The 16480-nt window shown below is 38.3% G+C and overlaps 1 protein-coding gene across 3 annotated transcripts in view; it reads left to right on the top strand.

The window, feature by feature from the left end:
* The window catches only part of TTYH2 (tweety family member 2), a 64885-nt gene extending 52311 nt beyond the window's left edge, over positions 1-12574 (top strand). For 2 of the 3 annotated variants that reach the window (XM_087956020.1, XM_026675786.2), the window contains exons 13-14: positions 3458-3536; positions 9799-12574. In XM_087956020.1, the coding sequence (XP_087812146.1) occupies positions 3458-3536; positions 9799-9879 (160 nt within the window). In that variant the 3' untranslated portion in view covers positions 9880-12574. The remainder of the gene's footprint in view (positions 1-3457; positions 3537-9798) is intronic. The other variant, XM_087956019.1, reaches the window with a different exon arrangement.
* Positions 12575-16480: the final 3906 nt, after the last annotated feature.

Below are 16480 nucleotides of genomic sequence, written 5' to 3'. Positions count from 1 at the left end.
ACCCATGTCCCCCGTAGTCCTGACATCCAGCCACGAGACCCAAAATCCAGCTTTGTACAGCTGCTGGGTACTCAAGCTCTAGCAATTGCCTTCTTATTGAAAGAAGACAGCCTTAAAGATGAAAAACATTGAGAAACCGTACTTTTGAACTGTATGTTGGAGAAAAACATTTTTAAAAATAAAGCTTAGATGCAGTTCTTAAAATATCCCTAGAGAAGATGTGTGAAACAAGCTGTTGTCCTATTTTTTTGCATCTTTTATTATTTGTTAAGTACTGTGGTGTGATCCTTTAATTTAACATGGGAGAGGGTTTTTTTTTCCTTGTTGAGTTGTCATATACATTTGCATGCCCTTTTATGAAAAAGATCTTTGTTTAAATATATTTATTGTTGATTGGTTGGAAAATGTGCTGACTTGATGGAGGAAGTCTTGTCTGTTTATCATTTATAATTGCAGATAATCTGACCCTTGAAATTTCAACCCAAAATGCCATGAAAAATGGGTCACCCGTGGATAAGTCAATCCTTGAATTTTTAATCACAGCAGTGGACAGAAAATCGAAAGTGTTATGCTATCATTTATAAAACTATGATTTTAAGGCCATGACAGACTGGTCTGCAGATAACCTGAACCCAATTTTGGGAGTGTATTTTGAAACCCAAAAATCCCATCTCATCTACAAATATAGATGGTACTTCCTTTTTGCACCTTTCTGTGGCTTGGAAGAAAATAATGGATAACAATAAAAAGAAAAATCAGGGGAATGTTTGATGTCAACAAAAATTAACCATTATCGGAGTTGCTTAGTCCTTGAATGGAGATTATTAAGAAATCCTAAGATTGCAGGCTAGGCTAGAAGTTAAATCTTGAAGACAGTGACAACTATTTCCATATTTTGGTCAAGCAACATACATGGACCTGTATATACATTTATTAGGAATTTATTTTGACTCCAGTTAATCTTTATTTTTCACTTATGCATGAGAAGATATACATGGCTACTGCCACCTTTTCTGTGAAAATCTTTTCTGGTGGTGTTGACATCTATGACCAGAGAATCTATACTGGAGCTAGTAACTTCTAGCTCCAGTACAGATTCTCTGGCCATAGATGTCAGCAGCCATCAGAAAAGATGGTGGGGAAGCTCTGGAAATGGCATCGTATCCCATCTGTCACTATGCAGATATGTGTTGTATACAACTTAATCCTACTTTGGATTTCAGGAAGCTGTGGAATTCATATCTTCAGTATCTTCATAAGTTTAGTGTTTCCTTCAAGGAGATGGTGTTACCATTGAATTGCCTACTGAATTTGAGCGAGGTTTAACAATAGAAAAGGTCCATTGTAACAGGAAGATCATCCAAAACGGCACGAAGGAGATTTCCCATTTCTGTTTTCATACCTGGTGGAAACCGTCTGGTCTCCCTTTTCAGCTCCCTGAACCGTTTGCTGCAAAATCTTAGATATGAAAAGTGCTTCTGCTAAGGAGCAATCAAACAAGTTGTCTCTTTTCTGCCCAGTCACAGAGCTGAGGAAGGGAGCATTGTGTTGCCCGCTTTTATGACTCCAATTTAAATAGGAAGACAGATTGTGCGATTTCATTGCTGAATGATTTTTTTTTTCCAATTGTGACCTCAGAAGCATATCCTAGTTGCTGATTCCAGGTCTGGGTTAAAAATGGAAGATGATTCAAAACTGTTCTTTCAGATACTGTACATTATTATAGTAAATCCTCAGAGAAAACAATGCTACCTAAAAACTACCTGAGTGGAATACCAAGAGCTTTTCACAGGCATATAAATTCTGCCATATAAAGAAGATTTGCAGAAAAGTTGGTTGTCCACTTGGAATATAGGCCCATGAATGTCCTGCGCTATATTCACACTCACTTGTGGTTGCAAAGTTCAGTGGAACTGCTGAGTTGCCAGCCTTTCACCTAGTGACTTTGGTTACATATCTAAATTCCCTACCATCTGGGGATAATGGGAATGGGAGGCCCACATGTCTGAAGAACATTTAGAAAAAGCTGCATTAAACTTGGACTTGATAAGCAAGCAGCCATCATCCCATTGTTCCCATCCTCTTTCTCCTTTGGAGGGTATTGTAGAGGGTGGTGCAGAGGTTAGAATGCAGTATTACAGGCTACTTCTGCTGACTGCCAGCTGCCTACAATTTGGCAATTCAAATCTCACCAGGCTCAAGGTTGACTCAGCCTTCCAGCCTTCCCAAGGTCGATAAAATGAGGACCCAGATTGTTGGGGAGGGGGCAATATGCTGACTCTGTAAACAGATTAGAGAGGGCTGTAAAGCACTGTGAAGTGGTATATAAGTCTTATTGCTATTGCTATTGGAAAATAAACTTAGAGCATTGCTAGGCCGGAGAGGGGCAGAATGTTAATTAATTAATGTTAATGTCCCTGGGTGAATTTTGCTGGATGTCCTTCCTCTCACACCCATTGCACATAAAAGAAAGAGCGTGCACATGCCCTTTGCTGTTGTTCTCAAGGCTCAGTTGTTCTTCACAGTACATAGTGCTCACTGAACGTAGAGGAGTTTGTTCCAGAATGAATTCCTTCCCCATAGTGTTTCACAGATCAAGGAGACAGCTCATGAGAGCTGGTGCAGTTTCAAGAATTCTTCAAATGCATTGGGAATTAAATTTGTATTTTCCTCAGCCAGCTGCATCTGTGAGTATTTAATTGGAGATAGCAATAGCACTTAGACTTATATACCGCTTTACAGCCCTGTCTAAGAGGTTTTACAGAGTCAGCATATTGCCCCCAATAATTTGGGTCTTCATTTTATCCACCTCGGAAGGATGGAAGGCTGAGTCAACCTTGAGCCTGGTGCAATTTGAACTGCCTAACTGCAGGCAGGCGGCAGGCAGCAGAAGTAGCCTGCAATACTGCACCACCATGGCTCATGATGATGGAAGTTCCCATCTAATGCATATAGAGAGTACCAGGGCAAAAAAAAGATTGTGATCAGGGAATATATGAATGAGTGCTGATTCCCCCTCTAAATGATCTTCATGGTGCTGCAAGAGGCAAAATTAATAAATGGCTCAAGATCCAAGTGCTGCTGTGTGACAGGATGAGCTCCCATTATTCACTCCAGCTCCTGCCGACCTAGCAGTTTGAAAGCATATAAACGCAAGTAGATAGATAGGTACCCCTTTGTGGGCACACTAATGGGGACACGAAAGAACCCCCAACTGCATGTCCCCCGAACAACAGCGATGTCACTGGCTAATTGTTTCAACTTGGAAGCACCGTAGTGCTCCCGAGTGTGAATAATGCACCACATATCCACACTCCCACCTTTTCCCCACTTCCACAAGCTTCTGCCCCAAAGAAGAACCCCCTGCTTCTGCGAGAATGTCAGGAATATTTCTTAGCCCATAACAGATGTCCTTTTAATAGATTGTCCTCCTGATCTGACTCCTCTTTACCTGCAGGAACCAAGCTGTGCTCTTTGGTGGGAATCCACGGTATGAAAACGTCCCCCTGATTGGAAGAGGATCACCTCCCCCCACGGTATGGTGGGCTCCGGAGGCTAAATCATTTTTATAACAAACCCTTTATTTTTCCCCCTTGCTTTTACTAACACTCCTGTTCAATTTAACAAACACATTTTAAAAAAAAACTGGGATGTAAAACCCTCTGGCTTTTGTCAGAAAATACAAAATACTGGTTTATGGGATTCCCCCCTCCCCAATGTTAGAGATGAAAAAACAGGCAGTATATTGATTTAAATACAAACTTTTCAATGGACCGACAATCCAGAATCTAGACTGCTATCTGAAGATGAAAATTGCTGCTGCAGCCCTGCTTTCTGGAAGCTGGCATTATTTTTGTTGTTGTTCCCACAATTGTTTTAGCTATATCAATTAGTCACAATGTAGAATATATCTCCCACTGAGATGGCATCCTTCTGGCTAGCTTCAGTCAGCTGTATAGCGAAAGACCCAAAAATGTTGTGTTGTATTGCATTGCTATTTGGTTGCTAGCCACTCAGGCAAACTGTTCTTATCACATCGGCAGACTTTGGCTGTTGTTGCTATAGCTTGCGTGATTGTGTTACACAGTGCATGTTACACAGTTTATATATTTCAGTTGGGTTTTTTATATATATATTTTAACCACATCTTTATTATTTTTATTAATCACTCAAGGCAGCGAACATACCTAATATTCCTTCTACCTCCTATTGTTCCCCCAACAACAACCCTGTGAAATGGCTTAGGCTGAAAGAGAGTGATTGGCCAAAACTTACCCAGCTGGCTTTCATGCCTGAGGCAGGACTAGAACTCACAGTCTCCTGGTTTCTAACCTGGTCCCTTAACCACTAGATCAAATTGGCTCTCCTCTGCATCTTTAACATTTTGTTTGTTTCTGGAGGCAAGAATTGCAAGTTTCTGTTCATCTAGAAAATGAGTGGGTATCATTTCTTTTTTAATTGCTCCCTGCCTTAGTCTATTTTTATAAAATGTTTTTTTCTGCAAATGTATAATGTTATGATGCATAACACTTTTTTTGTTTAACATAAGTTTTTTTAAAAAAAAAAATCTTGCTCGCAATGCTTGCTTTGTTTTTCAATCCAGTTTGTTTTGGAGCTATATTGCCTTTTAAGGGGCTTGCATTTTGAAAGTATCTTGAGAGGGATGGGGTGTTTTCCTCCCCCCCCCCCCCAACAATTTTTCATAAGAGATTTCCCTTTGCTGTAAATATCCCTAAACTCCTAATATACAAATACTGTATAATCTATAGATTATGGGCATTTAAAATTGCCATTAGTTTGCATTTAGACTCACTACTACATCTTTCTGCAAATTAGTTCCTTCCTGAAATGTATAGGCTGCAGTGTGCGTAAGTCCCTGCATTTGGTCTCGCTGGATGAACATTCAAAGAACTGCAGACCCTGCACATCTAGAGAATGTCATATTTTGGAAAAGTTTAGCAGAGTGGATTATGTTAATTGACAATGGAGACCTTTTCAAGGTTTCTGCAGGGCAGAATTGTGGGGGAAATTTCTGGTCATTTTGGGCTATTTGGTTTTCCCCATAACAATGCATGCTGCATATGGATTGAGCATGGTGTTTCAAATGAGCAAAACTAAAAACCCTCCTGAGCAGTGCTGATTCCCCAATTGCTTTCATGCGGAGAACCCATGCTGGGAATAACATTTTTCAAAACGTTTATTCCAGACTTCCAGTCATGCTGATTTAAATAGTCAATAAGTAAAAGCTCTTGAATTTGATGCAGTGAGCCTTCCATAGGGCCTGTTACTGTTATGGTTTACTCAGCTGGAGATTTCCTTTCGGAAAGTTCCCACAGGACAGCCATGCTTCAATAAAACATCAAACTAGCAAGGCCCTTTAAAGCTGAATAGATTTAACATAGCCTTCAACTTTGGAAATTACAATATACTTCATCAGTTACAACAAGTGCTTCCCCCCAAAACTGTATAAAGAAGTGAAATGGGGGGAATATTAGAAAGGCAGAGCACAAGAGAAAATTGCTGCTTTTCTGTAGTTGTGTGAAAGGTGTCCAGACTGAGTAAATTTGATTGCTCCCACCTATTAAAATATTATGATAAACTCATGGTAAAGTATGAGACTCTTAAGTGAGAAGTTATTTACATGTTTATGCACCTCTCTCTCTCTCTCTCTCTCCCCTCTCCCTCCCTCCCTCTCCTTATGTATGTGACACATAGGCCTAGCATTATATTAATTAGTATCTCTTACTGTTTGGATTGCATTATTTTTGCATTCAGTTCTTGACTATTTCTTGCATGGTTGAGACTTAACTTCACTTGATCACATTTCTCCCACAAGCTTGTACTGCCAACTGAAGATAATATTTAGTGCATATCATGAACCTAGTTCTAATTCAGAAGATTTCTGTGTTGCGGTACAATACCAATCATTATGAAATTAAAATTCATTCCTTCCTTCCTTTCCTCCCTCCCTCCCTTCCTTTCCTCCTGTACAAACATTACTTACTTTTCCATTGGATTAAAGTGTTTCACTTGGAATAGAAGTGCAAAAGTAGAAAGATTAAGAAATAATGTTTACAAGGAAGACAAAAAAGGGACCTAAGGCACTGAAGAGCTTGTGTTCTACTTAATTTCTTTTTTAAAAAGCTACAGGCTGATGATGGAAATGCTACCATAAAATGAATAATTACATCAATGAGCCTAAACTTGAATTAAAAGAACAGGAAAATTATTGGGAAATTATTCAGCAACTTAATCTATAAAGAATAAAATATGTCCCTAGCCTTTGACGAGTAATAAACTAGAGCAGGTGCACATATAAAGTACAGAAGAAATGGGAAAGTCCAATGCCTTTCCACTTCCTGTGTCCCTATCTGAAGTTGTCATTTGCCCCATTATTATTTCTTCTTATTTAATATATAGGCCACCTGAGTTCTAAAAGACTCTAAGTTTACAACTAAAAACTAATTTATCTATGAAAACATATAAAAGATACCACTGACTGGAAGACCAAAGTATTCAAAACAGAATAAAATGAAAGGACAAAATTATCCAGTCCCAAATCAATACACCCAGGTCTTAATAGTTTCCTGAATGATACAAGTGTAGGAGCCACATGAATCTCTGAGAGATCACTGCAAAAAGCACAAATTGCCACAAGAGTAGGCATGTTTCCTGAGCCCTGCAAAACAACCTTATTTCATTGAATTCTTTCCTGGGGTGTTGGAGTGGGAGGCGGGTTGGCTTTACATGATGTCTGGATCCATCCCAATAGCAAAAGCCTCTGGAGTATAGACCACAACCAAGAAATCATGCTAAGCCACAAGCCAAACACATTATGACAACTCCATGTGCGAATCAGTCATTTGTTATACAGCTGCAGAGACCACCAAAGTAGTTGACTAAACCGAACCAAGACCAGGCTCTCATAAGTATTAAAAACAAGACTTTAATATTGAAACATCAAATACAAATTATGCCTCTGCAGTTAATGCGTGTCTTAACAGTTCTGATAATAAGAGAGAGGTGAGTTAGCTGTTCCAAAGAAAAACCAGCCAAAGGAAACTCAAAGGGTGACACTTTATTTAAAAATTTTATATATTGTATTCTGGGTATGACTTTCAGTGGTTTACATGAAACAAACACAAAATCAATGAAACAGTTACAATAAATTAAATATCCACCTACTAACATCACATCACAATGGCAACATCTAAATTAGCCATTAATAACTCTGGGGAGCAATATTGTTTTAATGGCCTTCTTGAAATGCATCAGAGTTGGTGCCTATTGTAAACTTGGAGGGGCTATTCAGAAAGGAATGTAGAAAGATTGCCTCCGGCCCTCTCAGCCACAAATGGGAAAGATCTTGAGTTTCTCTTCTGAGGTAACAAAGCAGAATAATCTTACTCTATAGCTCAGGAAGCTGAAGCTGCTGTTCTATTAATGGAACCAGTTTTCCAGAGACAAGCTATTTCCTAGATAGACAAATCCTAAGCCATTCACCAACATTCTGTATGGGTGAACTTTGCATGCCTCATAAAACAGAGAAGTGGGTACATTTTAGTTCAGTCACTAGAGTATAAACGGAATAACAGCTGCCTCTTTCTAATGTCACAACTGAATTCTTGCATTCTGCATAGTCATGTAACATTGGTTTCTTATGCGATGTATAAGCAGACTCAGATTTATGTTGTGATGTTGTAGATAAATGCAACCTAAATCCATATTTAAATGCAGCCCTAATTTTTATATATATACTATTCTGAGAACTGTATATGCTTTGTGGAGTAAATGCCCTGTGGTGTGAACTATTAAGATTAATAGCAATCTGCCTGAAAGATGGAAAGCATGTGTAGAGAGGCTGCCTGCTTGATCAGGAAGACTAGTTATTTGTATTACAAGCTGCCACAATCCATTTTCAAGCCTAACAGTTGTTTGAATATTCAAGGAACTATTTCTAATTTGGGCATTTAAATGTTGGGGCTGTGCCAGTTTTTTGAGGCTTTAATCTCACTGTTGCAGATATTTGCTATTGCAAAAACCTCAAAGCTGATGGTAAAATTAAATGTAGCTCTTTTCCATATAGCAAGTAGTCCAATTTGAATAAGATTTAAATGCCTTAAGGAAATATTTTCAAGCTTTATTCTGTTCCAGAAAAGTAGTCTGTGAATAATTTTCCTTAAAGCTGTGACTGGTAAGACACAACTTTCTCATAATAAATCATTGCACTCATATATACCAATTATATTTCCCAGGCCTGCATTCTCTAACCTAATGTCCCCCAGATATCCTGAAGCTACAGCAAGGATCTAAGACAACTCACCACAGCCAACTTGCCGTGGCCAACTCACCATGGTCAACTTGCCACGGGACAATTCACCATGGCTAACTTGCCGCTGGCCAACTTGCTTTAGGGCAAAAGTTACATAATATCGAAGAAATGATGAGATATAATTATTTAAAAAAGGATGTAAAAGGAGGGACTGAATGAAATGTGAATGACAAAAATTAAAATACTTTTAAAATTATTTTGAATAATTAAATAAACTAGTTGAATTGTCCCACGGCAAGTCAGCCGCAGCGAGTTGTCCTGTGGCAATCTGGCTGCGGTGAATTGCCCATGGTGAATTGGCAACAGTAAGTTGGCCCATGGTGAGTTATTCCATTCCGTGCAGCAATGGGGGAGGAACGGGGAGGGGATTTCTACAGACTGTAATTCCAGCTCATTTGGAGGATACAGATTTAGGGAAGGTATTTGTTCTCTAACTTCATTATGAGTCATTGATACAACAAGGAAAGGTGTGTGTACATAGGCCCACAGTTGTTCCTTAGTGCTATGTTTCCAGTATGACAGAAATTTGTGATATGAACCTATTTGGTTCATATCACTTTTGGGGTTGTCTCTGTTAATAAACCCAACTCTTACCTCAACTCCTTAGAGGTGGTCTAAGTGGTAGTAGGGAATAGGGAAATTAATAGGAAAAAAAGCCTAACTTAATTCTATCATCTTCTCTAAAGTCTTTTAAGGAATCTTTTATTGATAATGGGACTGGTTATGACCTGAAATAGTATAAGGTCTCTTGCTTGAGCTGGGGATTGGACTAGGAGACCTCCAAGAACCCTTCCAATACTGTAATTCTGTTTCTCTTCTACTCTACTCCTTCACGGCTTGCCTTCAGAATTTGTGGGTGCTCCATCACTGGAAGTTTTTAAGAAGAGATTGGGTGGCCATTTGTCCAGAATGCTATAGGGGATCCTGCTTGGGCAGGGGGGGTTAGACTAGAAAACCGCCAGGGTCCCTTCTATATCTGTACCTCTGGTGGAAAAAGAAAGTTTTTTTACACTTTCTGTTGAATTTTTAAAAATACAAAATTCAATACTAGGCTAATGTGTACTTTGCTATTGGTGTTTGTGTAATCAACTCACAACTTTCCTGTGAAATATTCTCCTTTTCTCCATTACTGCTGTGTCCCGGTAGTGGAGAATAGCAGCTGGATGCTTATCCCAATTTCTCATTGGAATCACAAGATCTTTAGGCCTTGCCAACATTTCCTTTCTAGTTGCCTTTCTGTTGTCATTTCATCCCACTCCATCTCTGCTACTAATGGTCAAGCATGTTCTTCTGTTCCTGATGGTACAAATCATTAGCACATTTATTTCTGGTTGGTTTGGTAGAGCTATTATTTCATCTGTGAGACTTCAGAAGGAATCTTAGTTGTTTTTTCCCCAGTAAAATCCTAAGCTTGTCATTGAAATCACAATGTATAACTTATCTCCCATTCTCTCTCCTCTGCCTAGTATTCTCCAAGTATGCGAGCCACCTATCTTGCGGTTAATGATGATTTCCGGCGACAGCCTAGCAACGAATTTCCAGCCTAGCACTCAGATCGTAGAGAAGAAACCATCCACGATGCTATAGTGAAACCCAATAATAACTGAAGGCACATATAGACTGCTGGGAATAAGATTGTTTCCCTAGCAAACTGGTGAGCTTTTCAAAGGTGTTGAATACAGATAAGCTGAAGAAAATTTCTGCTGGCAATCCAGCTACTCTTCAAGGATTATCCTGTGTGCTTGATTGGCAGCTTTTCTTCTTCCAATATTACGTCTTCCTCTGTTGCAGACCCAGGATGGTACCCGGATCCTCCATCCAATGTGGTAAGGATCAGAGGTCTGTTGATTCCTGCTCATTTCCTATCACTACTGCAGTGGCCTCCCCAAACTTTGTTTTCTTATATTGGGGAAGCAGGGAGATGTGAAATTAGGATAAGTCCTGCCATGGGTTTGCAATTAATGCTATGAGTCCTGTTTCCTTTTCTTCTGCGCCAACTTCAGGGCAGTTTTGTTCATGCCTGACAGGGCAGTTCTGTCTTCCTTTTTGTTTTATTAGGGCAGATAATAAGACCAGTACACTGTACAAGTAAAGTGAACACTTGACACATGGTGTACAATGCTAACCTCAGAGAAATGGGGCAGAGGCTTGCCATGAAAGAAGATGCGCTTCACTTCTGAATCACATGCAATGCTGACAGAAGAATGAATTTTTAGTGTCCTCTAAAGAGGCCTCTGCACAGAACTTACTGTTGGCTTAGCACCGTATCATCCATCATCCTTTTTGATAGAACCTGTTTGGTATTTTGTGATACAGAAATTCATGCACAATATTACCACTTGTCACTCACTCTTTTTGCATCAAGGACTGACATGAACTTCACCAACTCCTGTTATGGTGGCCTCAGGTATTATTTAGAACAAATGTCTATTTTTGTTCTATTACATATTTTATTTTGTTTGCTTTCTTTTTTTTAGTCTATGTTTTATATTAGCTATCCAAAGGACATCATTTTTGTGTCTGTTTTTATAGTTTTCTGTTATTAAGGATTACACCTTTTTTATGTACTTTCCAAGCCAACTTCTGATTTTGGCACTGATTTTCCTCCCCCACACAGGGGAATTAAAAGTAAAGGCAAAAAATTAGCTGTCCAAGATTATGTATTTGTATGGCAAATTGTATTCAAAAATACATTTTTATTAGTATGTGAGGGAATCAAAAATACCAGGAACATTGAATCGGGCTGGATTGGCTACTCTAATACGCAGGTAATATTGAAAAGGAAAGTACTTCTTTTTCCGAATAATGTGTTGCTTTCTACATCCATGAAAGAACTCATGAAATTAGGAACTGTTCATAACTTCCATTGTTATTTGCATGCATTTGGCTCTTGTAAGGGCTAGTCCTATTACTGGGCAAAGTGAGGCAAGTTTCAGGTTCCCCAGATCAAGACTAAAGAGAAGTCCTCAGCTTCACACAGCTTGACAAGACTGCTAGTGGGCCCTACACTCAGCAGAAGTCTTTCAGATAGTCCGCCTAATTTTTTAAGATTCTTCCTTTCAAACTAAACTGAACCCAGACTGTTGTAAGAAGTCAGTTGCCATCTGTCACTATGAGAGTGTAGTTTCCTTCTCATAGCCACTACTGTTCTTTCTGCCCTTCCCACTGCTTTTTATCCTGCTCTTCATACTCTTGAGGTAGAACAATTGTTGATGTATCTGCCCTGAGAATTGCGGGCTCTCATTTTATCTCAGCCACCAGGAGATGGAGGTTAAAACAGTGCCAGGCAGTCTGTCCTTTATCTCAGCAGCCATTTTCGACTACCAGTGTTAAGATTTCTTTTCCAGTCTAGTCACCATTTGTATGAGCAATCACGGGCAGGAGATACTGTCATATCATTCCCTCAGGTAACGAAGATCTTGTGGGCTTTTCTGAAACAGAATCTTATTCTTGTTAGCTGCTATTGGAGAAAGTAAAAGAAATAATAACATTTGGACAGGAGGCATTCCAAGGAGAATGAGAAGCACTGAAAAAAGGAAATCAAAGTACAGTATGTCAAATTGAAGAATCAAAGCCTCTTACAGGTCTGATTTCAACTTTTGCCAAAAGCAACTCCTTTTAAAGTTAACAAGTTACATTTTCTTGGGTTATGCTAAATTTTCCCAAATGAGTTAGCTTACCTTTTTACACTTAGGCTTAGTTGGAAATGAAAGCAATATGTGAGCACTCTCTTGGAAACATAAAACAGGTGGGTTTCCTCAACTAAGTTCAAAGAACTTAGAATATCTTCACAGGCTGCTGAAAATGCATGTCTCCAATGATGTCAACATAGTATTTGGACAATTTGCACATCGTTCAAAATTGCCACTGATGACCACTACAGTAATAACAACTGCAAAGATAGAGAGTTGCCCTCCAAGATGCATAATGTGACAGAGATTTTTAATTACTTGACAACAATTGCATACTATGTCTTTCTATCAAGGATAACTTGTACCTGTCATGTACGGCAACATAATTTATATATCTTATATGTGATTGGCTACATTTTTAAGGCAGAGGGGAGAAGAGAATCTTAATTTTATGCTATAAGTAACGCTATGGATGACAGTACGATTAAAATTGGGGGGGGGTTTCAACAAGAAAATGCATGTGAATTAACTATCACAGGCTACTTCAGAACTGTGCCTGATTTATATGTACTGACTGGGAAACTGATAATAAACACATACTAAAATATGAGTTTCATTTTCCTGTTTTTGTAGTTTAGTTTGATTTCAATTGTTTTCAATGCAGAGCTTTGTGTTTGGGATTAGTTATTATTAGATATACTTTAAGTACTACAAATGGCAAAAATAAAAGAGATACACTATTAATCGATGGACACATTATTTTAATTATGTTATTAAATAAAATAGTATATATGTATTATAATACTACAGAACTACAGTCAAGTAGCAACGATGTTATAAATCTGAAAGAAAACCTGAAAATGCAAGCATATATAAGCGGAGCAAATGTTTCTTAAGAAGATATTTGCAGTTTGTGTAATTTATACAGTAATCAAGGTCTACCAAAAAAAAAAGACTTGCCTTGATTTGGAAAATAGTATGCTAAACAGTAGTTTAAATTTGCAGTAAGCATAAATTATCAATCAGTAAGCTTTAATTGTCTTTCAGATTCTCAATTTAATATATAATATAGTTTGGTGACAACAGTAGAACATTAGAATTATATTGTTCTTTTATAAGAAAGTTTAAAGTGAACAGCAGAATTTAAATCTCAGATTGGAAATATCCGAATTATACTTCATAACCTTCATAACCACCTTCCTAATACTGGAGCTTGATAAATACAGTGTTCTAGGTCTCAAGTATCACAGTTTCAAAATGGACTCATTTTCTTTTCTTAAAGCACCTGGCATTACTTATTGTATTTAACTAAAAAAAAAAAAAAAGCTCCCTTCCCCAACTGGAATGAGATGTGCAAGTTAAACATATCTTTTGTACAGTGGGGATAGGGGTTAAAAGCAAGGCCCTCTACAGTTTTTGTCCTGACTGTTAGGTCCAATAACTGTTGCTAAAGTATAATGTGCATGTATCATCTAGCTTTGTCCAAAATGGACAGTGTGTCATTAGCTTCTTGATGACGACATAACCCTACTACGTCAATTGAGCTTTTTGATGTAATGATGGAAGCTTTTGACGTTTTGGAAGTTTGGCTCGAGATTCATGATTTAATTGGGGTAACTGCCGGAATCCTGACACTTTGGTTGTTTGCTTGCATACATTTCATTACCTGACTAGGTAACATCATCAGTGCAGTTGAGTGCTGGGGTTTATTGTTTGTACTTTATACAGTAGTTTGCCCAGCCAGTATTGGTGGGGGTTAGGGTATTGTGATGATGCTAACTGACACAATTACTTGACATAGTTTTCTCTGGACCAAAACATTCCAGGCAGTCAAAGTACATGTATAAATGTTTCTCTCCAAGAAAGGTAACCACACACAAATATACTAGCTTTCCAGCTAACAATCAGACTCTTTTTAATCTAAACTGTTCAAAGTTACAACAGCACTCATGTGATCAAAATTCAGACGCCTGACTCATATTTGTGACGATGCACTCATATTTGTGAAGGGGATCATGTGATCATCATATTTGTGACGGGGATCATGTCATCACCTTTTGCAACTTCTGACAAGCAAAATCAGTGGGGAAGCCAAATTCATTTAATAACCATGTTACTAACGTAGGAACTGCTAAGATTCGCAAGTTGTAAAATGGGGTAAAAGTCACTTAACAAATGTCTCACTTCGCAGCTGAAATTTTGGCCTTAATTATGGACTATCTGTACTGTACTTGGAGATAAGCAAACAAGTCACTGTTATTTTTGGAACAACACTCTTAAACAAATTCTTCAATCCAAAAGAAGAGTTTCCACTGACTGTAAAAGCTATCCTGGCATTAAGTGATTAAGTCTCATTGTTTATAACTTCATTTGGAATATCCACAATAGTAAAGCCTTGGGGCTGCATTTTTACCAGTTTGGGCTTTGAGCTCACAGCAAGAACATAGCGCATTATACCCAACAGATCTAAGGAACATGAAATACAGAGAAACAGCCTTTTGATATTGCATTGATTAAGCTGATCCTGAAGCAAAATTACGTTTTCCAATGTCGAAAAGCATTCCTTGCCCAGATAATAAAATCAAGATACAGGTTGTGTAAGTGGAGTCCTAAAAAGAGACTCGGGCTTAATCTCTCTCACCTATTGAAGCTACACCAAACCATATTTTCAAATAATAGAGATACACTGTTTGGAATGCAGCCATCTGTGGCTGAGTTTAGCATAACTAAAAACATTTTCAGGATTCAAACCTCAATTAGTGTGATTCTTTTTCAAGATATGGGGGTCATGGAAATGTGTTTGGAAAGCAATTATGTAAGAAAATAATACACAAGAGTGCTAATGACAACACTAATCAAAGGATGTTTAAACTCTTTGTTTTACTTTGAACAAAGAGCAGTAAAAAAAATACCAGTCAGGAATATGTTTTCCATCTAGATCTGAATCTCTCACAAGTTCTCTGCCATAATTCTCTGCTTGCTCTTTGTACTCATATTATTCATACAACAATAACAACAGTATTACAATATGCATATTTTTAAAAAATCAAAATCATATACTACACCTTGCAGGAAAAACTCTAATGAGCTTTTCCTGCAAGGTGTAGTATATGATTTTTTTTAAAAAAGTCTTTGAAGACATGGCTGATCCTTTGGGTGCTGGGCTAGGATGTTTAATATCCTAGCCCAGCACCCAAAGAATCAGCCATGTCTTCAAAGACTTAAAAAGAAAAACTAGCAGGGTCAGAGCAAGTTGAATCTTGGGGTGATGAAGGTGGAGATGACACAATCTACTAGGTCATACAATTCAAAAGTTAATGTCAAGGCATTGTCAATGTTCTCTACTTGGAAGTGAAACATTTCAGGAATAAAACTAAATTCATAGACATCAAGTTCACAGCAAGAATTCTCTGACTGTTAGCCAAAATCTGTTTTGTACATTTCTCACCCATTGAGTCATGACACACAAAATCTATCCCCTTGCAACCTCCAAACAACTGCAATAAATTCATTCATTCATTCAAATTTCTATGGCTGCCCATTTCAGTCAGTGAAATGGGCAGCCATAGAAATTGAATGAATGAATTTAATGGAGTAACTTTGGAGGCTGCAAGGGGATAGATTTTGTCTGTGGATGGCTTACAATTAAAACAAAAAAAAACCAAAAATATTAAAAGATTTTAAAACTATAAAAACATTAAAACAATAAAACACGAAGCACATCTAAATGAAGTATACATAAAAGTCCTGTGGTGGCACAGTGCTTAGAATGCAGTACTACAGGCTAACTCACTGTTCACTCCAGGAGTTTGATTCTGAACGGCTCAAGGTTGACCATCCTTCTGAGGTCCATAAAATGGGGACCCAGATTGTTGGGGCCAATATGCTGATTCTGTAAATTGCTTAGAAAGGGCTGTAAAGCTCTGTGAAGCGGTATATAAGTCTACATGCTATTGTTTTAAGAGCAAGATACTTGGCCAATTAGTAATATAGCCAGGAAACAGGGCCCTTGGCACATTCAGCACCCCGGCCTTGGAAACATAACCAGGTTTTTAAGGCCATATGAAAGGCTGACAGTTGGGGTCATCCTGATATTCGGAAGGAAAATATTCCACAGAGCAGGAGCTATTGCTGAAAAACTTTGTCTTCTGATCATAGCCAGCTGACATTCTTTGGCCTGAAAGGATCCACAGCATGCCCATTCTGCTCAACCTGGTTAGACAGGTAAAGACTCTTGGGGGGGGGGGGGAAGGTGATTATCAGTGATCGGTTAACTATCAGTGATCTGTAATAAACTGTAGTCCATTCCAACAGTGATACTAATTGTTGATGGGATTTGATGGCTGTTTATGTACACCTGCAACCAGATCATATCACAAAACAGATACACACACAATCCTGCAATAAATGCAGTTGTCAATAGAATGCAACAACATTCTGGCTTGTACAAGAACAATATACAGAAAAGAATATATAAGGTTGTTGAGTCTTTGGTGCCTTCTGAGCTTGATTGTTG

Source organism: Notechis scutatus, chromosome 2 (assembly GCF_049901735.1).
Source record: "Notechis scutatus isolate UNSWTSFEM ecotype Mainland chromosome 2, rNotScu1.2, whole genome shotgun sequence".
In the NCBI taxonomy this organism is placed as follows: Eukaryota; Metazoa; Chordata; class Lepidosauria; order Squamata; family Elapidae; genus Notechis; species Notechis scutatus.
The sequence above is the reverse complement of the archived record's forward strand: the minus strand, read 5'-3'. Positions and strand labels throughout refer to the sequence as shown.